This window comes from Adiantum capillus-veneris, chromosome 14, assembly GCF_014529385.1.
Source record: "Adiantum capillus-veneris isolate H3 chromosome 14, ASM1452938v2, whole genome shotgun sequence".
Taxonomy (NCBI): Eukaryota; Viridiplantae; Streptophyta; class Polypodiopsida; order Polypodiales; family Pteridaceae; genus Adiantum; species Adiantum capillus-veneris.
The window spans coordinates 63311719-63332783 of record NC_140944.1 but is presented as its reverse complement, the minus strand read 5'-3'; the positions used below and the strand labels follow the sequence as shown (position 1 = coordinate 63332783).

The 21065-nt window shown below is 43.9% G+C and overlaps 1 protein-coding gene across 1 annotated transcript; it reads right to left on the bottom strand.

Moving 5' to 3' along the window:
* Nucleotides 1–9914: 9914 nt before the first annotated feature.
* Nucleotides 9915–20657, bottom strand: LOC147442492 (GDSL esterase/lipase At3g26430-like). Its single transcript, XM_086528654.1, has 5 exons — nt 19814–20657; nt 19488–19682; nt 17527–17693; nt 11581–11851; nt 9915–10287 (listed from the first exon to the last, which is right to left on the bottom strand). The coding sequence occupies exons 1-5, from the start codon at nt 20082–20084 to the stop codon at nt 10019–10021; spliced, it is 1173 nt and encodes a 390-aa protein (XP_086384780.1). The 5' UTR covers nt 20085–20657; the 3' UTR covers nt 9915–10018.
* Nucleotides 20658–21065: the final 408 nt, after the last annotated feature.

The window sequence follows — 21065 nt, the reverse complement described above, 5'->3', positions numbered from 1 at the left end:
GGTCTAGGAGTGGCGAGTGGTGGAGCTTTTATGGCGCGAACACGTATAACAGTCAGGAGAGTCGGCAGTTCTCCTCACAAATCCCCTGCGCGACGATTTCCTCCCGTTATTCATTCGCCATCACCAAGCTCTGAAGTATCTTCGCTACAGCCGTAAACCTCGTCTTTTGAGGAGACAGTTGACTGCCGACTAGCTTTGCCAGCGACACCTGGTTACGGCTTTGACGCATCAAGTAAGTCTTCTTCTCCTTCGCCTGCTTCATCGTCTTCACAGTGTATGGGTAGGAAGAAGTGCTCAGACAAGATGCAGGAGTCTCTTGAGGAAACCCAAGCCATCGTCACTGCTGCGAAGACAAGTCTTCCCATCATTCCTTACAGCAAGATTCAGCGCTATGTATTCACCGACCAAGCTATGGCTTTGCTGCAATTATGGGATCTACGAATCGTTTTGCAAGCCACAAGAATAGCTTTCTAACTCGATTCTTTTGATGCTGAAGATGGCAGTGCCATAGTGTATGGTAAGAAGGTGTCGGCTACACCGGAAGACATAACTTTTGCATTCCGGATGCCCAATGAGCCCAAGCCGTCTGTGGCGACTCCAACGGATAAGTATAGTCCTAAAGGAGGATGAAGCGGCTAAGCGCAAGCGCAAGGCCAGTGGTCAAGGGATTCCAGTAGCAAGATTGGAAGTTTCTACTACTTACAGGTTTGTGGCCGAAGCAGTAAGCCTTAAAAGTAATCCAACATATGTATCTGAGAAAGTCTTTGCTATGCTGTTGGCCAAGAAATTGGATTCAAAGGTCTCTATCAACCTTTGTCAAATCCTGTCACACAACGTGCTTGAGCTAACTGCCAAGTTGAAAACCCAGAGTGTTTTTAAAGCTTGGTATGCTTGGCAATTTTTGTATTGGGCCACTGCTCCAGATGCTCATGGCCAGGTAAAATCGGCTTGGAGTGAGAAGCCAGTTTCAAAGCCGAAGAATATTGATATGTCCTTAGACGACAAAGCCACGGACAGTCAGACTACTCCAACTGGTCTGAAAAGGAAAGCCACTGAAGATCAGGCTGGCAGTTCAAAGAAACAAAAAATGACACTCACGAAGAGAAGTGCTTTTTTGAAACATATAGAGAGTCAGGTCAAAACTGTGAATACTGAAAAGGCGATAGTGAGACAAATCGATAAACAACCTGCTCAGAATATTGCAGTCAACCAGTCAATAGGACCTAGTACATTCACTACTGGTATTGGCCAAGATCAGGCAAAGGCATCAACTTTTGAGAAGGTAGCAGAGCAGTCGGATGTGGACAAAGGCAAAGGACAAGTGGACAAAGGCAAAGGTCCAGCTTCTCCAACCTTACTGGGTGTTGTCTCTATTTCAAATAATGAAGAGGCTTTGCACTTGGTAAAGAAGGACAGGTTGCAGCAGATGCAGACCCATCCATTGAAAGGGCGTCTCTTTTTACAGAAAGATGATTATGCAGCCTTACCCTATATGGCTCTAGTGACAGTATATGAGCCTACTGATTCTGACCCAGCTACTACAGTAAAGGACAGATGTTCAGTCCTCATCGAGTCTTCCTGGAATACTATTGTCCACTGCATGGGACAAATGTTGGATGCTGCAGGGTCAGAAGATGAACTGAAAAAGGCTAAAGCTGACTTGAAGGACGCTGAAGACCATATTCAGAAGCTGAAGACAGCAAGATATGAGCAGAATCTGCGCCATCAACTACTTGAAGCTCATTCAGATAGGGCTATTGAGCTCTTAAAAACCAAGTTAGTCAAGGTCAAGTCGGATATGCGGATTGTGAGGGAACAAAGGAATGAAGCGCTGAGAGCTGCAGAACGGGCTGAAACGATGCTGAAAATGAAGAGAGTTGACTTCAACTCCTTGTTTATTCGCCATACCGCTCTCAAGGCTTCCCTCACTAACAGATACATTTATAACAGCCTGGCTGAAATTTTAAACCCAGCAGGCAATGCTGTCTTTGATTTGGAAAATTTGAAGTCTTTGATGGAGACTATGCAGAGTGATTTGCAGGACAAAGTGGCTGAGTATAATAATGCTCTAATGAATCAAGCAATACTGGATTATATTGAGCAGCAGAATTCCCTGGATGAAGAAGAAGAAGATAAGGAAGACGAAGGAGCTGATAAGGAGGAGGATGACCAAGAAGAAGGGCATACTAATGATGATGATGATGCCCCACCTCCATCTCCACCTCCAGGACCTGGTACTGGTGCCATAGGGCCAACTGAAGGAGGTCAGTCACAGCCAGACCAGCCAGGCCAGCATGAAGGCCAGAATGAAGGGCATCAGTCGGGTAATCAACAGTCAGAAGAACAACATCCCAGTCATATTGGGAATCAGCCAACAAATCAGTCCCAACTCAGTAGGGAGGTTAAAGGAAAAAGCAAAGTTAGAGATGAGGGACGAGTGGCTGATCAACAGCATTCCTTGCAGCTTATCACCTTGAACAGGCAATTGAGACATCACCAGGCTTCCATAACCAGACAATATATGGAGGATGATGATCTCCTGTTAGATCTGGTTTCAGAGGCTGTATGTCGGGGCCAGGGAAATGGTGGAGCATTGGAAATCTGTCGCTTTTCATGATCAAGAAACTTGCCGTTTACCTGCGCATCCCAGCACAGTCCGCTGCTGGAAAGGGTTCCTGAATGGATAATCACTGCTGAGGAGAGAGTGACCAACCCACATTTGCAAAGAAAATCTACTGCAGATTGTCGCTCTCTCGCTCTTGAATTAGAACTTCTGTTGGGAAACAAACCAAGTTACAAATGTATGAAGGATGTTAGGGAACAGTTAAAGGAGGTTTTGGTGCAGATGCAAATTGCCAGAGGAGTCTTGGATCAGAGAGTAAGGGCCATTCTTGAGGATCAGACAACCACTAGTAAAGGACCTCAGACTAGAATGTCAGTCAGAGAACAACCAACTGCTCTCCGCAAATTGTTTCAGCTAGTGAGAATCACCAGAAAGATGATGTAGCAAGAGAACCAGGCTGTTCTCAATTTTTTAGAATTCGTGTTTGATTCTCCAGTTCTCTTGTATGCCTTTCCAGCAAGAGAGACGGAGCTGCCAAGATTTTTTCTAGCACTTTATCCTTAACATCCAGAACCAATTGATCGCCTTACATACTTCAAGATTATTGATGAGCTCCAGGATTGGTATGAGCGATCGACTGTGGAATGGAAAACTTGGCAAACACTGTTCAATGATGCTCTCCAACTCAATGATATTCATGCGCTGAAAGAAGAGATGCAGCGGATCCGGATATGTATGGGACAGTGGAAGATTCAGATCAAGGGCCTGACCACGACACTAATCAACTGCTGCAACTTACTGTTGAATCTTCTAAATTGCCTGAAAAGGATATTGCAGCTAAGGCCGGCCTGGCACCACAATATAGGAGATGGCTGAGATTCTTTTTGAAGCTCGGGTCAAAACTAATTAGCCTCTTCCAGAAGGATGAATCCATACTGCTTCGCATTGTCACAAGCTGGCCAAAACCAGGATCACCGAAGGCAGACGCACGCTTTATGATCCTGACACCAAAACCTATCATTCCCTCATGCATTATGAAGTAGAGATGACCACAGAAGGGCGGGATCAGCTTGAGCAGGAGGCCATTTACCAACTCATTCAGAAGGAGAATGCTGGTACTGGGACTTCTCAGACTCCATACAGATCAAAGGGCAAACGAAGCTGGTTCAATTGAAGGATACTGGGTAGTTCCATCTCAGCATTCAATGGCAACTTTTCTTCCTCAGCTAGAAGGTTGATATCAGTTTGTGTAGACGATGAGAGCTCTACCTTGGCCTTTTCAGCTGCCTCTCGCAATCTTTGTATGGCCACTCTATCATTGGTCAAGTCCAATCCCCAACATCGGAAACGGTGGATTTTTTAGTCTCAAATCAGAATCAGACATGGGAATTTTTAAGAAATTTTGGAATCTTGCCAAAATTCAAGAAAGGAGGAAGGATGTAGACGACTGAGACAGCTTCACTAAGTGGGAACGTTCTCTTATGAGACGGGCAGTGCATTTGTTCTCTTATGAGACGGCTGAGACAACTTCACTAAGTGGGAACGTTCTCTTATGAGACGGGCAGTGAATTCGTCAATAATTACTCCGATAATTACCAGGTAAACCCAAGGTATATAAATAGGGCCCATTACATTGTAATCGGGTTGGCATTTGGGTTAGCATAATCTTGAGCATAGTCGGATTATCATTTTGGCGGCATTTGTACTTGAGTTGTCAATCATTGAAAGTTGTTGTCGGCTGTACTCTATTTCTAAATCACATCATACTTACTGTAATTCCAATCACGACAGATATTCTAGTCACACTTACTCTGTATCTAGTACTCTGAATCTGAATCTGAATATTATTCTCAGTACATACTCTGATTCTCATTCTAGTAGATACATTCGAGTTCAGTTTCTGATTCTCTGTCCAGTCAACTGTCTAAACTAACACATCATCAGTAGCCGAAATCTTCTAACACTGGAATTAGCTATCTCAAGAGATCAGCTCCAATTCCAGAGAGAGAGAGAGAGAGAGAGAGAGAGAGAGAGAGAGCTTGAGAGAGAGAGAGAGAGAGAAGAGAGAGGAGGAGGAGGGGGAGAGAGAAAGAGATCTAGAGAGATCTAGAGAGAGATCTAGAGAGAGAGAGAGAGAGAGAGAGAGAGAGAGAGAGAGAGAGAGAGAGAGAGAGAGAGAGGAGGGCGAGGCGTGAGAGAGAAGAGAGAGAGAGAGAGAGAGAGAGAGAGAGAGAGAGAGAGAGAGAGAGAGGGACACTAGGGAGATAGAGAAAGAGAGAAGGGAGGGAGAGCGAGAAAGACAGCTAGAGAGAGAGAGAGAGAGAGAGAGAGAGAGAGAGAAGAGAGAGAGCGGAGAGAGAGAGAGAGAGAGAGGGAGGGAGACTCGGGAGATAGAGAAAGAGAGAGAAAGAGGGAGAGTGAGACAGAGAGCTTTAGAGAGAGAGAGAGAGAGAGAGAGAGAGAGAGGAGAGAGAGAGAGAGAGGGAGACTTGGGAGATAGAGAAAGAGAGAGGAAGAGGGAGAGCGAGACAGAGAGCTCCAGAGAGAGAGAGAGAGAGGGGAGAGACGAGAGAGAGAGAGAGAGAGAGAGAGAGAGAAAGAGAGAGAGAGAGAGAGAGAGAGAGAGAGTGAGAGAGAGAGAGAGAGAGAGAGAGAGAGAGGGGACACTAGGGAGATAGACAAAGAGAGAGGAAGAGGGAGAGCGAAACAGAGAGCTTTAGAGATAGATAGTTCTATTATCGTCCTGGAAGGTCAAATATGACCTATGGGACCAAATGAACATGTCACGTGGTGTGAGTGGAGTTCATAAGTGACTCTCGATGCTCAAAAATGGCTGAAATGAGCGTCGCAATAGAGAGCCCACATCGTGGTTGGGAGAGGAAGGTATGTAGGGAGAGATCATGGCTGAATATATGGGGAAAAGAGGACCTAATGTGGTCAAAAGCTGAGCACTCAAGTAGTGTGTGGTACTCACTCTCTCGCACTTGACGAGGGCATAAGGTGCAAAGTCGATGACACTCCTCGCCAGTGCCCCAACGTCCTGTCTCGCAGCGGTAGAGAATGGGAGCTAAGACGAATGGAGCAATGGTGCGGATCGCACTCAACGGATGGGCTCAAGGATGTAGGAATGGGTTCGGTTACCTCGTTCCGAGAAGAAGAGAGATTTGTAGTTTGGGGCAACGTGTGTGGTGTAATGGCTGAAGCGAGAACCTCCGGATTTCTCCCAAGCCATGATACATTTGCGTTGTAAGAAGGCCTCATTAACTTGGGAGTCGATCGACGCATCCTTGACCAAGTGACATGCATCCCATCTTCCAAACCATTTCTTGATATCAAGCATCCACCCCGAACTTAGTATTTTGCTCTTGCATGTCTTTTGAACCATTTGACTTGCTTCATATGCGATTCTAGGAAGTCGATGCAAAGGGCTACGTTGTGTCTTACACATGTACTCCACAACCCTTTGCATGCCCAAGACCTCAATGGGAAGCAATCCGGACTCAAGAAGTAAGAGCATGTAGGGTGTTTGTGTCTTGACTTGGAGAAAGTTGGTGACAAAACGCTTTTGGACATTCTCAAACTCTTACATATGTACAAGGTTAGTTAGGTTATGTTCAGCTTAATGCTCATGTGAGGGGCTTAGATCAACTAAGCTTTGCAGACTATAGCTACGGGCATCTTCTGCTTGTTTACATGCGGCGACGACGACGACAATGAACATTGCAACCAAGCCATTCACATGAGCATATACAAAAGGCCGAGAACTGAGCCAGAATAACAATTCTCAAACCCACTCTCTGGAGCAACTTATTCTTTTGCTGTGTTAAATGACAAAAGGATCGCAATTTAATGGGTCCCTATTAGATCCTGAGCTCAATTCCCAGGAAAATCCTCCCCCTTGAACAAGAGCTTGAATTAATTTACAAGAGAGTGCCCAATGAAATATGTACCTTAATTAAGAAGAGAGACGGAGAGAGAGAGAGAGAGGAGAGAGAGAGAGAGAGCGAGAAAGACAGCTATAGAGAGAGAGAGAGAGGGAGAGAGGGGGAGACTCGTGAGATAGAGAAAGAGAGAGGAAGAGGGAGAGCGAGACAGAGAGCTTTAGAGAGAGAGAGACCGGGAGAGAGGGAGAGAGAGAGAGAGAGAGAGAGAGAGAGAGAGAGAGCCGCAGATAGAAAACGTCACAATATTAAGTTGAGACACATTTTTCTCGAAACTGCTCACAGCGTAGATTTTGAAGTTGATTGACATTGGGGAGATAGAGATAGAGAGAGGAGGGAGAGCAAGAAATAGAGAGAGAGAGAGAGAGAGAGAGAGAGAGAGAAGAGAGAGAGAGAGAGAGAGAGAGAGAGCTGCACATAGAAAACGGCAATGATATTAAGTTGAGACGCATTTTTCCTGAAACTGCTCTCAACGCAAATTTTGAAGTTGATTGACATGGGAGAGAGAGAGAGAGAGAGAGAGAGGAGAGAGAGAGAGAGAGAGAGAGAGAGAGAGAGAGAGAGAGAGAGAGGAGAGAGAGAGAGAGAAGGGGGAAGGGGGGGGACATTGGGGAGATAAGAAAGAAAGAAGAAGAGAGTACTTTTCTTGATCTTCTTTTGTGAAATTTGTCAAGAGTGAAGAGCTTGAGGGTAAGAGGGGCCATGCCGCTGCCGAAGGCGGCACCGTTTTACTGGTGATATGAAATCTTCAGTGATATATGGAGTGCTATTAAGGCCAACACATGTACCACAAGCTTATTTCTTGCCAACATCCCTCACCTGTGCATAGTGCAAAACATCTGAATGTATGAAAATTGAGCTTGCACCATGATGGTTTTGTTGAGAGGGCTTTCCCCATGACACGGTCCTCATTGGTGTCATAGCCTCAGGACTAAATGACACGGAGCATTTAAGAGGGGGGGTGAGGGGATCAGTGGTTGGGAAGTCCACACACAGCCGTCGAGGCGATGCCCGTCGTAGATCCCTTATTAAAACTAAACCCGGACATGGAGCCTGTCCAGGTTTAGTTCTAGGTGAATCCTAGTTTAACGTTTATAACATCATGTAAAATGGCTATGCTTTCAAATGTGCGCGGGCAGGCGTAATGGTTAGCTCATGTTTCATAAAGCATTGGCACATGAGGTCGCGGGTTCCATTCCAAGCTCCTCACCCAAGCCCCCATTTTTTGGGCGCTCCCACCTCCCTCGAGATGCCCGCCGCACTTCTTTGTCGTCGATCCCCTTACTCGCTCTCTGTGTCACTTAGTGTCGTGGGTGTCATAGCGAAAAAAAAACAGCCAAACATTGACTTGTTAGATATACTCTCTAAAAACACTCAAATGCAACACTGAGAGAATGACCTTATCAGTTCAAACACACGCAATCATGGGTAATGATTACTCTACTTTCCGAATGAGATAAGTCAGAACTTGTTTCCGAACTTACAACCACAAGGCACACCTTTATGCATGAATGTGTGTAAGCAATTATCAATTATTGATGATGGCAGGTTAAATTTTTTTAATTTTTTGGCAAAACTCACAATTGTGAGTGAATTATATTGATCATCCCAAAAAATTACAAAATCTTGTCATGCTCGCATCGAGCCATGACATCACCGAGAGACCATAATTACATCATCTATCTGGGGAGCCACCCCTAGCGGCCCGCCCCCTTATCCTTGATAAACGAGGCCAATTATGCTGATCCATTCCTCAGAGATCTTCCTTTTCCCAATGGCCGAGATTTCCCCCCTGCATCTTGAATTATCTATGTGAACCTGACAGTTTCCAAGGTGTTATTCAAAATCTGGTTGTTCCTAGCCTTCCAGACGTGTTTGAAGTAGCAAAATCTGACGATTTGTGTTGCAATAAGCAGCTCCTGGCTCCTGTGCGCCTTCCCCCCAAAAAAAAGATCATTCTTTAAAAAACCTATCTTCCAGGTCCTTTGGACCCATTTGCAAATCGACTGGGGTGAAGATTCTGGCCAGAGGGATTGGCCCTGATAGATGCTCTCAATCTAGAATGGCTAGGGAAGGCCTTTCCCATCTCTTCAAGGAATGCCCGGTGATCAGTGGCTTGGTAGGAATGGCAATGTAATTTTATGATAACTTGTGTGGCCGGCAGCCCCCCCCCCCCCCCCCCCCCCCCCCCCCCCCCCCCCCCCCCCCCCCCCCCCCCCCCCCCCCCCCCCCCCGCCCTCTCTCTCTCTCTCTCTCTCTCTCTCTCTCTCTCTCTCTCTCTCTGCACCCTTCTCGCTATGCGTTGTTCACTGTCTCGCCCGAAGCTGCAGGGAACACCTGCTACTTGAAGGATATGGTGACGCATGGCGCCGAAATCCCTCCTCCCATTATAAATAGTTTAGATATTTGCACACCCACATACCTTATCATTTGTATGAACATTTGCTTAGGGCCACAAAAACAAATGCTCGATTAATGAGTCTCTCCATCCCAAGGAAAAACTTGTATATATTTGGATTTCATCACATGAAACAAGACCTTTTTCTGTGGAATCATCGACCTTTGCCACATGAAGTCAACAATAAATCTCACCTTAACAGTAAGAGAACCATGCATTTCACTCAATAGTTTCAAACAAGAACGTTGGTGACGCTTCTCCCATAAACTCTCTACCAAACCTATCTACCTATGGAGCTTTGAATTGGCTTTAGAAGTTTGTCTGTGAGATAAAAAACTAAAAAACACCTCAGCATTTATCAGTTTGACATGTCTTGCAACATTGCTCACCTAAGAAATAAGATGTTAAGGTATTCATTTGGAAGAAAAGGACTGTCAGAACTTCGAGAATTCCTTGGAAGTAGCAAAGTATATAGAGATAATCCAAGAAAGCATGGTAATGATCATTGGCATTGGAAAGCAAAGAAACTCAAAGGAGTGGAACATGACCCTGACAGACGTGCAAATGTGAAAGCATGGGCTCATCTATAGACGTGGGGTGGCTCCCCCATTAGCCGATGTATCTATGATCTGTTGAAGTGGTCATGGCTCATAATGAGCACGGCAAAAATTTGTATTTTTTTGGATCTCTTAATATTATCCACTCACCATTGTGAGTTTTGCCCAAAAAAAAAAGAAAAAAAGATGGTAAGGTATTCATATCTTATGTCAAGGTACTTGTGTGAGCATGTAGAGTCTCAACTTTGAGGTCTAATGACATCTCAAATGTGGAGAAGTTATAAGCCAAACATAGTTATCAAGGCACCTTATATTCTACATACATCACACAATAAATTCTAAAGGGTTGGAACTCGCATTTCAATTCGATTAGGTGGCTCCCGAACTAACCAATGTATCCGATTAGTTGCTCCTTGGGTGCCTTGGCTTGGCTGACAATATGAGTGTTACCAATGAAATAAAAAGAAGCAGCATTTCATTTGACATCTTTTACCATTTCACAGGAGAACGAGGTAATGAGAGACTTTTTCCCTCATATGTATGTGTTTTTAAAGACTAATTACACTGTATTGAGGTCAGATGGACATAGATCAGTGAGTGGAAAGAACGGATGAAAGTAGGTCCCAGATAGTATTTGACGTGCAAGCACTTGGTTTGCACGATCTGTTAGATGGACACCATCCCAATTAACATATATAGATGGGTCAACACAAGAGAGTGCTGTAAGGAACTGCCCATGTACGCGATTGGTACTTCCACATTGAACACCATAATCATAGTTATGCTTTCCACCCACACCACAACATGCACGAGTAGTGTATTCAAATCCTGCAAACATACACCAATAAATACCAAACCTTTAAGCCCAATGCCAATAAGCAAACATGTACATCACAAAGCATTTTAGAAGGGTAGCTCACATTTTCACCATTTAAAAACATGCAAAAATACCCCAAATCGGGGTAAGATGCCTGATAAAAGGCAGCCCTAATCTCCACAGTAGGAAATTCATAAAAGACATGATTACAATTTTAAATGTTCCCTGAATCTTTATCGTAGTCAATCGAAGGTTTGACCGACATAAGTCTCGTGCATTTATATTGTGGAAGGATGCAAACATGCTTAATTAATTTTCTAGTCAATTAAGAATCATAAATCCTTTTTTTTGGGTGCAAAACTTAAAATAATTGTGAGTAGATTATATTGATAAATCCTAAAAGAATCATAAATCCTAATGATTGTAGACATTAGCAATGCACTCTAGAAATTTCATTCCTTTTGAAAAAATCCAAAGTACATGTAGAGCAACACTTACTACAAGAACATCACACTATCCTTTCTATGTCACAAACAAAGTTAGTTCTACTTACAAATACACTTGCATCACCATGTGAAAAATGCATGCATATGTCCATAGTGCCAGGCTCCATTGCCCTTCAAATTTCCAAGATTTTATGATTTTTCAGGCAATTTAGTGTATTTTTGGAGAGTAGCTCCTATTTGTACCCAAAAATAACAAGTAAAAACCCCAAAATCAAGTGAAATGCCAGGAAAAAAGCAACCATCGTCCACACGACCATTAGCACAAAAAAGCCCATACGTACGAATATACTTACTTTTTTCTTGCTGTAAGACATTTACTAAATCTTCTATCATGCACATAGATGTACGAAAAGAACTTGTGTTGTTTCTCATGTATGTGAATCACTTCACAGGTCTCTCTACTTTGGACATGTAAGGGACAACTGCCTACTTGAGAAAATCGATGTAAAAGACTATACCCTACTACACACATTTAATTTTGTACTACACACATTTAACACACACACACACGCAAGAAGTTTTAGACAAATTCTCACAATAATTCCCACATTGTGACTTACCTCAACATCAAGAGCTTTTGTGAGGGAGGCATCGCGTACCTAGCTAGGTACGATTGGGGGCAGGGGACCACCGGCCTCTCGAATAGAAGCTCATGATGTTATGCATTGTATGAAAAACACTGAAAAAGACTCCATTTTCCCACATGAGAAAAATTCTAAATCTTCTTGTGACCCCCTATCTCCATAAAACACACAATAAAGGGCTCAAAATGACAATTGCAAGAATATGTAAACTTACCATAACGTTTAGCATCTTGCATTAGAGAGTATTGGATGTCATAAGTATCGACGTAAACCACCCTTGAGCCCGGTAGTTGATCTTGCAAGCCTGCCAATTGGGCCTTCAAGAGTTGATTGTAGTAGATAACTGCCGCATTGAAGGGGGTTGCACAACCATGCTCATCCAAATCAGACTCTAGATACGGATACTTGGTGAGCACAAATGGCATACAACCTTGCGGTCCAACATCCAACACCCATATGTTTTGTGCCCCTTCCTCATACAACTCCTGATATCACAAGAGCCTTCAATTAGGAACCTAGCTTATAACAATTATAACACATAGCCTTTCATACACATTTTACACATTAGAAATCAATACATGCCTCATTTAGCTACATGCACATAATGAATAGATAACATAAGACTAGTATGCACATGAGGTACATGCCAATGCTTTGCTTTGATAAAAACATATGTTTTTTGCATTAATTTTTTTGCTTGGTGTACTATTAGACAACCAGGATGCATCCATAAATCGGAGCTATACACCGAAATTTACAACTATGATGCCCAAATTTTAACATAAATATTGAAGTTCATTGAGAAATTCCAAATGAGATTTTTCATTTTCCACCGTGAAATCCACACTCCGACCAAAGACATGTGAACATTTCATGTATGTGAAAAACAAGCGCCATGCAGGGATGATTAGGATCAAAGACATCTGTAAACCTCCATGTACCAACTGCAAACATGTCTGTAGGCAAGATCTTTGATAACGGGACATCTGCAACATCTCTCTCTCTCTTTTTAAAAGATCATAGTGAGTTGGAAAGCTCATTATTTTCGGAGATAAGAAGATCAATTAGGTATCTTTGTGATATAGGACCAGGAATTGAAGGTGACTAGATGCTCTAAATACTAATCAGTTCATGTTTAATGGCTCTAACACTAACAAGAAATTTAAATTGTATGATGTAAGACAAATTAAAAAATTATTACATTTAAACACTACACAAGAGATTTAAAAAGCATGACTAAGATTGCAATGCCATGTGCTTTTATTTTTGTTTTTGCCCATTAGACAGGCAAGGAAAATTGATAATAAAAGCAAGATATATGACTTAAGAAATTATGAGTATCAATGTAATTGCTAAAAGGCTAGAGGTGTCATGCAACACAAAATGTGAGAATCAACTTAACTAATGCCTGTAGCTTCCTTCTATGGAGATTTTTTTTTTTTGGTAGTAGTACGTACGAGCATTCTCAATCGCTCAGATACAAAGGACGTCAGTGGGCACCATCCTAGTCACTTGGCCACATTCGAACTCATGGAAGTCGAATGCTCAACCAACCAAGCTAGCCCCTTTGGACTCTATCAAGATTTTTGTTACAAGTAGGTGCTACGATTTTTGTAAATGAAAAGAAGAGAAGAATCTACACGGATGCTTTTCATGCGAATTCTGAGGACGTCGCCAGTTGGAATGCGCGAAGAGAGAGAGAGAGAGAGAGAGAGAGAGAGAGAGAGAGAGAGAGAGAGAGAGAGAGAGAAGTGCTTCATGTGCTTGCTGAGCTAAAGCGGGGGGACGTGCAGGAGGCAACTTTTTTTTCAATGTTGGGGTTAGCCTTCACAGCACCATCACCTTAGTGGTGGGTTGGTTACAAAAGTCGATACCATGCGTGACTATCTCCACTTGTGCAAGTTCGATTCTGACATTCCCATTTTAGAGAAAACAACTAAGATCAAAACCCTTGACGTAAGGAATCTTGAGAGGAATCTCCTCAAGAAATGAATAAAATAGAAGTACAGCCAAAAATATGTCCCTCAAACAATTTTTCCATTTCTTTTTCTAGTAATCACTAAAGATACTTTTGTGAAAGCTAAACTAAGAGGGAAACGAAAAGGGGGAGAGGGAGGTGGGCGGTCCCACGCCGTGTGACGTGGACGTGATAGAAAGAGGAGGTAAAGGTGCAAGCAACCAAGCTTGGGTAGCAGCACAGGGCTCATGAAGGAGGACGGCGCAAAGAACGCGTAGCACAGCAGGTCAATGAGACAAGGAAGTTCGTTTTTGTTTAAGCTTGACGAATGGATGGAACTGCACCTCAATGGAGTGGCTCAACTAGTTGCGACACAGGTATAGGCTCTGTGTACTCAGGGGATTGTGTTCGATTCCTCTAAATCGCTCTTTTATAGGGTGTGGTCTTCATAATGGTGACAGTCCGCAGGGAATCTGTAAAGAATTGAATAAAATATCGAGCCTACGAGTATGTGCCTACGAGGAAAGAATATCCCCATTATTTTCTCGTAAGTTCCCAGAATGTCCTTCAAATTTTTCAGAATTCCAAAAATACCCTTGGTTGTGAGATTTATTAGGTCCAAAAATAAAAACATTTATAGGTTTTCGTAAGAAGACTGATTGTCTATCATTAGAAAATGCTAAATCTTGGATTTCTGTTTGTTATGTACGCTTTGGAGATGAATTGCTTCGTTAGTTTCCGTTTCTCGAAATTTCCTCTTCACAAATTCAAGGAATGGAATTTTGTATGCTTGGAAAAATGAATTTTCCCGGAGGGAGGGTGGTGACGCCTGGAGACGGAGAAATAAAGACAGATGAGGGCAGCCTTGGGCTGACGCATGGACTCAGTGGAAAAAAATCAGCGATGCCTGCTGTCCTGCGGACTTGATCAAAGGACTTCCCGCGCCCTCCCGACCGTGTCTTCCCACCTCATTAGTCAGCACGGCACAAACACAGTCCCGAGCTGCAAACGACGAAATGGCGATGGCAATGGGATGAGAGAACTGGGCAAGACTACGGAGGCAAGGAAGCGTACAGGCATGGAAGGCCCTGACGGAGGCGCCAGCCGTGACATTTTCGAAAGTCACAGAGGCTCGCCTTAGACAGAACGTAGCGAGGAGAGAAGGAAAAGGGGGGGGGGGGGGGGGGGGGAAGGCAACATGGCCAAAAGAGGGCTGCAGGATGCGGAGCGTCTGGAGCAGAGGAGAGCGCGAGGACACGCAGAAACTGGGGCAAAACAAGACCATTTGGTTTCACAAAACTCAGAGGAGGAATCTGCTCGTGTAATTAATTAATGTGTGTCGAATCGACCCAAATATGGAGCCACTCGAGGGGAAAGTATGCAACATAGGTTGAACAGGGCTTTAATTTCAACAAGCCCTTCAAATGATTTGATACATAGATTGCAAATACACATGCTTTACACCAATTTGGTGCAATTCGTTCCAGTTTTATGTTTGCAACTTATAATCCCAAAACACGGGAAAAAAACTTTTTTCCAAAAACTTGGAAAAACTAAGTATGAGTAATATTAGAGGTAAATTGACTATATTTGAAGGTTTTCACAATAAATTTCTCTAAATTTTGTAGGTTTTCTCACCACCAAATTTGAAATTTAGAGATAAATCTCAAGGCTTAAGGGCGATTTTTGTTGGATGGTCACCTTTAGGTTTTGCCCCTTTGATGCACTCTCTCTAGACAGATTTTTGTTGGATGGTCACCTTTAGGTTTTGCCCCTTTGATGCACTCTCTCTAGACAGGCGAACCACTCACCACCATGCACACTCACTTTGATTACCCCATCACATTCATCCCTTCTGTGCGACCCCCATCCATGGCCTCCGTTGCACAGTGACCTGGCCTGCCGGATGTCGTTTGCCCACACAACAGAGAGACAAGGCTCTTCCATGCCCAGCCAGTGCTCGAAAGTGTAATCCACCTACAAATTTTGAAATTTACCTCTAAATTTTATATTTGAAGGTGAGAAAACCTACAAAAATTTGAAAAAATTAATGTATATTGGTGTAAAAACCTTCAAATTTACCTCTGTTGTTTCAGATATGTAGGTTTGCCAAGTTTTTGGAAATAAGTTCTTTTCGAACACTGGCTCAATAGACCTACCCTACCTTGCACACTTACTGGGTCTATTGTCGAATTCATTAATAAATTATGCAGATTCGAATCTTTCGACTTAAAGCAATAGGGGATGGAGCTCATTCCTGCATGCAAATGCGCTGCGACAGGACTTTTGCACTCTCTTCACTTGTTCCCTCCGTCTGTAGCCCTACGCCCCTAATGCTCTTTGATCACCATAATCGTTATTGGACCCTGCTGGTCTTTAATCATCCACAACATATGCACCTGCAGCAGCAAGAAGTTGGCATGACTCTGCTCCTACACTCCTCATCACCCTCGCACACACGACTCTCCCCCACTGCACCCCCTTTTCTTATTTTGCCGCCATGCGATGGAAACAAGCATTCAGGGCATCCTTTGCATGCACAGAGAGAGAGAGAGAGAGAGAGAGAGAGAGAGAGAGAGAGAGAGAGAGGTTCATGCTCTGAGTGAATCTGCCATCCTGCATTCATGGCCCCGCCTCTGTGCCTACCTCTCCTCTCGAAGCTCCGGTGCACCTGCCCCACTGCACCCTCCCTTCCAAACATGACGCAACCCTTTTGCCTGCGTGTTTCCATCATATGCCCAATCTGTTCAACACTGTGTATTGGATCATACCTTACCACCTTGTCCTCATCTGCATCGATAGCAAGAGCAAGACGGAGCGAAATTCCTCATTTGGAACCTTGACGCAATCAAGCCAATGGAACACGGAAGCTGCGGTCTCATAGCATGCAGAGAAAGGCCAATGAGGAGAAAACACACAACCTGTACGCTGCACGAAAATCCCCCATCTCTCCGGCTCCTCGTGACTCACGACATCACAGTTTCTCTCTCTGCATTGATGTTCCCACAGGGGAGAACTCTCTCTCTCTCTCTCTCCCCCCCCCACATGGCATCCCCCGTCGTTTTGTTATTCTCTATCAATGAGCAATCCCTTTTCCATTTGCCGTAGAGGAGCAAGGCGAGGAAGGGCGACAAAGGCGTACTGGTAGAGGGCAAGCCGACAGATGGGGAGGAGACACATGGGGGAGGGATATTCGGGGGTATCTGATAAAGAAAGTGAATTTCTTTATTAGTATGCTAAGTAGTTACTTAACTACTACTGCAGCCACAAATGTGAGAAACCCTTTTCGAACCGGATCTTGGCAGATGCTGTGAAGGAAAAAAGGAAGGGGATAGTGCATTGCGTATTTATTTTTTTTAAAAGGGTGCACAACCAGCACCGAAACCCACTAGGGTAAAACCCCCTATTTAAGAACCTTTACCTTGTCAACGGGCGGATTCTTTTTGTGGTGTGCCATTTTGGGCATGGAGGGGCGCAGTCCCTACTGTGAAGGAGCGAGCAATCCTTCACAGGCCGAGGTCGATGCGATTCTTTACAATCTCGTGTATCAAAAAGTGGCGCCTATGGCGAAACTGGCGTGGCCCAGTCAAAGGTCAAAACTGCCAGCGCGAATCGAACCCCCATCCGACGGCGTACAACTCTATTCCATCACCGTAAACCACCACGACACCGGGGCTCAGATGCCTTAGAAGTGGTCCATACTTTACTTTAATTTAGACTTATGCCTTTCCACGCACCGGACCCCAACCCATTATTGGGCCCCGTACCCTAGGCGAGTTGGTTATCTCAACGATAATAGTGTCAAAGACAGCTTCATGCAAGTTCAATATTTACCTAGAGACTTTTTGATTGATATGCACCTACAAGGATAGGTTGTGGGGCAGAATGGTATCTGCAAAGATTCCGGCTAACATAATAATGAAAGAGCCAAGTAAAATGGGGCACATTGCATGCACCTAGACCATCACTTTATATAGACATGCAAAGCCTTTTGACTTTCCACTTCGACGAAGGTTTTGATTTCCTAGACGTTTTGTCGACCAAATCTTTTCCCGTGTGTGCGTGTGTGTGAGTGTGTGTGAGAGAGAGAGCTTGTACCAATCCCTGATTTAGAGAAGCTTTGGATGTTACCTTGGTCTTGAACTCAAGACGTGACACAGAGAGCACTAAAGGAGAGAGATAAGAGAGCGAGAGAGCGCTAACCTTGACAGCGTTGGTGATGGCGTTCACCACCCCGGGAAGGTAGCTTTTGATCTGCTCAGCATTCATCTTCAGCTTCATGTAGGCGTAGCTGAGGTCGTTGCCTCCTATTTCGATGATGTACAGCCCATCTTTGAAGGCATTCATGCGTGGCAGGTAATCCCTTCGCCCTGCACATTTTCAACACAAAAGCCATGAGAGAGAGAGAGAGAGAGAGAGAGAGAGAGAGAGAGCTTGAGAGAGTTTGTCCACAAATGGGGAATGGTTAAATATGCAACAGAATACTTCATGTTGATTTGGGTATCAAAAAGGGAGACAAAAAACACAACTACTTCACAAGAAGTTTTGGACAAATTCTCACAATCATTCCCACATTGTGACTTACCTCAACATCATGAGCTTCTCTGAGGGAAGCACTGCATACCTAGCTAGGTACGATTGGGCCACTGGGCCGGTGGTCCCTTGCCCCCAATCGTACCTAGCTAGGTATGCGGTGCTTCTCGAGCAGAAGCTCATGATGTTATTCATTGTAAGAAAAACACTGGAAAAGACTCCGTTTTCCTACATGAGAAAATTTCTAAATCTTTTTGTACTTGTCTTGATGAGTAGCTTGTTGATGAGCATTAGACATCCTGACCATTGTAGGCTTAGCAATTCTCATACCCGCTCACACACATATATCGTCAGTTCGAATGACACTTAAAGCATAGACATGCAAAGCTTAGTTATTAGCTACATAACTACGCCTCATGCATGCTCTGCATAGTTGTAGCTTTTCCTTGTCCTTCGTAACTATGCCACAAACAACATAAGTGCATTTCAAAGTAACACAGGACACGTCCTCAACAGCTTGTTTGGGGAATGGAGCTTCCACAACAGGTGTTTGAAACAAGGGGACAGTGCTAGGACAGGGGAAATTGGAGAATAGTGGGGACGGGAAGCCCAGAAATGGGCGTCCCATGTTATTGTGGTGCAATTGTGAAGATAAGTTCTACTAACTCACAATGGTCATATTGAAACGTTTCTCAGCAGCTCCGGACAGGTGAAACGTTTCAACTGATTAAGTGAAACCCATGCGGTTTCACTAAATACAAGCTAACATACTTTAAGTTTCCATCAATGAACTTTTGGATACCACAAAGGTTTTGTGGTGAAAGAATACATTTCAAAGGTGAAATGTTTCGGCCTTGAAAAAAGTTTTGCAATGATGTTGCTTAGTTTAAATCCTACACATCAGCAATACACTTAGCTTGCTGCATCACTTCCATGCCAGCCACAAGCTTCCACACTATAGTTCAACTCCCATTGATCCATTATTTATGCCGATTAGTTGAGCTAAGCTTATTCTACGCAACTATGCTCTTCTTGGCATAGCAAGGAGAAACATAATCGAGCCCCGCTTGTAAGCATACATTCATCCTAGATATTTCAAAAAGTGACTATGCCTACATGTGGCTAACACTCTAAAGGTCAAGCAAGGCTTAGGTATCTGTCATTTTTTGGATAACTAAGTCTTTGTTGTAGTCATATGGTTGGGCTCGAGACGTTTTACTTGTCTGAGCCCGCTGAAATATATTTCATGGTGAGCATGCTTACAAGGAGTTTTTCTTTTTCTTTTACTTTGTTTTTTCAAAAATCATGCATGTTCTAGTGTTGGACATGCCCTCAAGCATTCAGTAGACTAGTGGAAATGTGTATTCGCTAAATGTATGGAAACCTGCCTGTGTCAAGAACTATATTGTACTTCAAGCACCTATAAACAACATCAGGCATGTGAAAAGAATGAGTGATATTTAACCTTGTCCATTTTTCTGCTTATGTATAATTTTTTGAAAAAAAGAGCATAAGCCTACGCGACATCCATTCGACAAATGCTTTTATCGCCTAGTTAAAATCCTATGGGCAAATTAAGAGCATTAGCAGTAAGATTGGATCCTCAGTATATTGCAATGTGGGATATCTACCTTTCTTCTCCAGCACCATTGAGACTTGCTGTTTGAAGACTTTAAATTGATTGACTTGAATGTTAAGACTGAAAGGACTGATGAAGAAGGTGCTTCTCGCTGTTGCACCCGATGATGCAAAATTTGCGCCCTGCGTGAAGTTGGAGTCTACGGATTGAAGGTAAGGGCTCAGAAAATTCTTGCCTAGCCCTTGTGCTACAGACAAAAAATCAGAAAATAAGATGATTATGCTTAGCACAAGGGTATAATGTATAATGTATGCCCAAATTTCTTATGTACAGAGAAGGTTTAGTAATTAACCCTGTTGATGAAGAGAAGTTACTTACCTATGAAGTCAATGAGAAGGCGGCCATCGCTATACCGGTTTACTGGCCTGTGGAAGAATGTCTCTCCATATGGGAAGTGCTCCGAGAGTGTTTTGAATGGAAAGGCCACATGGATGCCTCCTGTGTCGGACGTCGAATCCCCGAAGTTGAAGATAGCTGGAAATGCACATTTTGCTGCGGCAGGTGATGCTGTTTGCGACAGAATGAGCATGAGGATTGCAAGCCCCATCACATGTAGGTAACACATGCAATATGCCATTAAGCTCAACATTCCGTTGTGGATGCGATGGCGCGGAACAATCACAGAGTCATTTGAGGGTGAGAGGCATGTGTCTGTGCGCGCATGAATGTCGCTGAAAATGTGGAATGTATGTCAATGTGTGTTCTGCGTTTCTCTGTGGAAATGTGCCTTTATAAATGAATAAGAGTGGCGAATTGTGATTCGGGAGTGTGTGCGGGTGCGTGTGTATGTGGAATTCTGTGTGTCAGTATCGATTCCGCAGGTCCGGTGGGGGTTTCAAACTGGGCATTGTGCTTGCAATGCATGGTTGGTTGGGTCCCAGAAGGAAGGAATTGATTGCAGTTCTCTGACACTAGAATTGTTTGCTTGATAGGGCTCTCATTCCTTGTTCTGCTGCTGCTGCTGCTGATGGTGATGATGAGCTAGTGTGGGTTTTTGAGAGAGAAGAGAGAGAGAGAGAGGGGAAAGTGATGAGCTTGTTTGTTGACAACTGTTAGCCAAATGAATTATGAAAGCTGGGAAAAAAGGCATCTTTGTGTGTGTGATTGAGAGAGGGTGACATTTTCATATCAAAATGAGTTGGAACTTGGGTGTTTTGCAGAGTTTCTCTCACAGCTAGAGAGAGAGAGAGAGAGAGAGAGAGAGAGAGAGAGAGAGAGACGCAGTTTTATGCATGGCAGCATGGGGGAACTCGGCGGGGAGAGAGCTTCAGAAGAGAGAGAGAGAGAGAGAGAGAGAGAGAGAGAGAGAGAGAGAGGATCACGTGCATTGAAAGAAAAAAACCTTTGTCTGTGCCATGCTGGAAGCTTCTGTCCCTGTGGGTATGAGTGACGTGGTCTCTGAAAGAAAGAGAGACAGAGAAGGGGAGGGGGCTGCTTATGGGGGTCGATCCTGGGTCGTTGGCAGCGGTAAGATTCCTCTTCAGATAGAGAGAGCCGCTGTGCGTAAGTGCTGGGTGAACTGGATAGCATTATTACGCACACGCTCTCTCTCTCTCTCTCTCTCTCTCTC

What these genes read in the sequence shown, in the direction of transcription:
- LOC147442492 (XM_086528654.1), bottom strand. Translation starts at nt 20,084, where the DNA reads ATGTTGAGCTTAATGGCATATTGCATGTGTTACCTACATGTGATGGGG. An exon ending in AATGGTGCTGGAGAAGAAAG is followed by an intron (nt 17,694 to 19,487) that starts GTAGATATCCCA and finishes GAAAATGTGCAG; the next exon opens with GGCGAAGGGATTACCTGCCA. An exon ending in CCATCACCAACGCTGTCAAG is followed by an intron (nt 11,852 to 17,526) that starts GTTAGCGCTCTC and finishes TTGTGATATCAG; the next exon opens with GAGTTGTATGAGGAAGGGGC.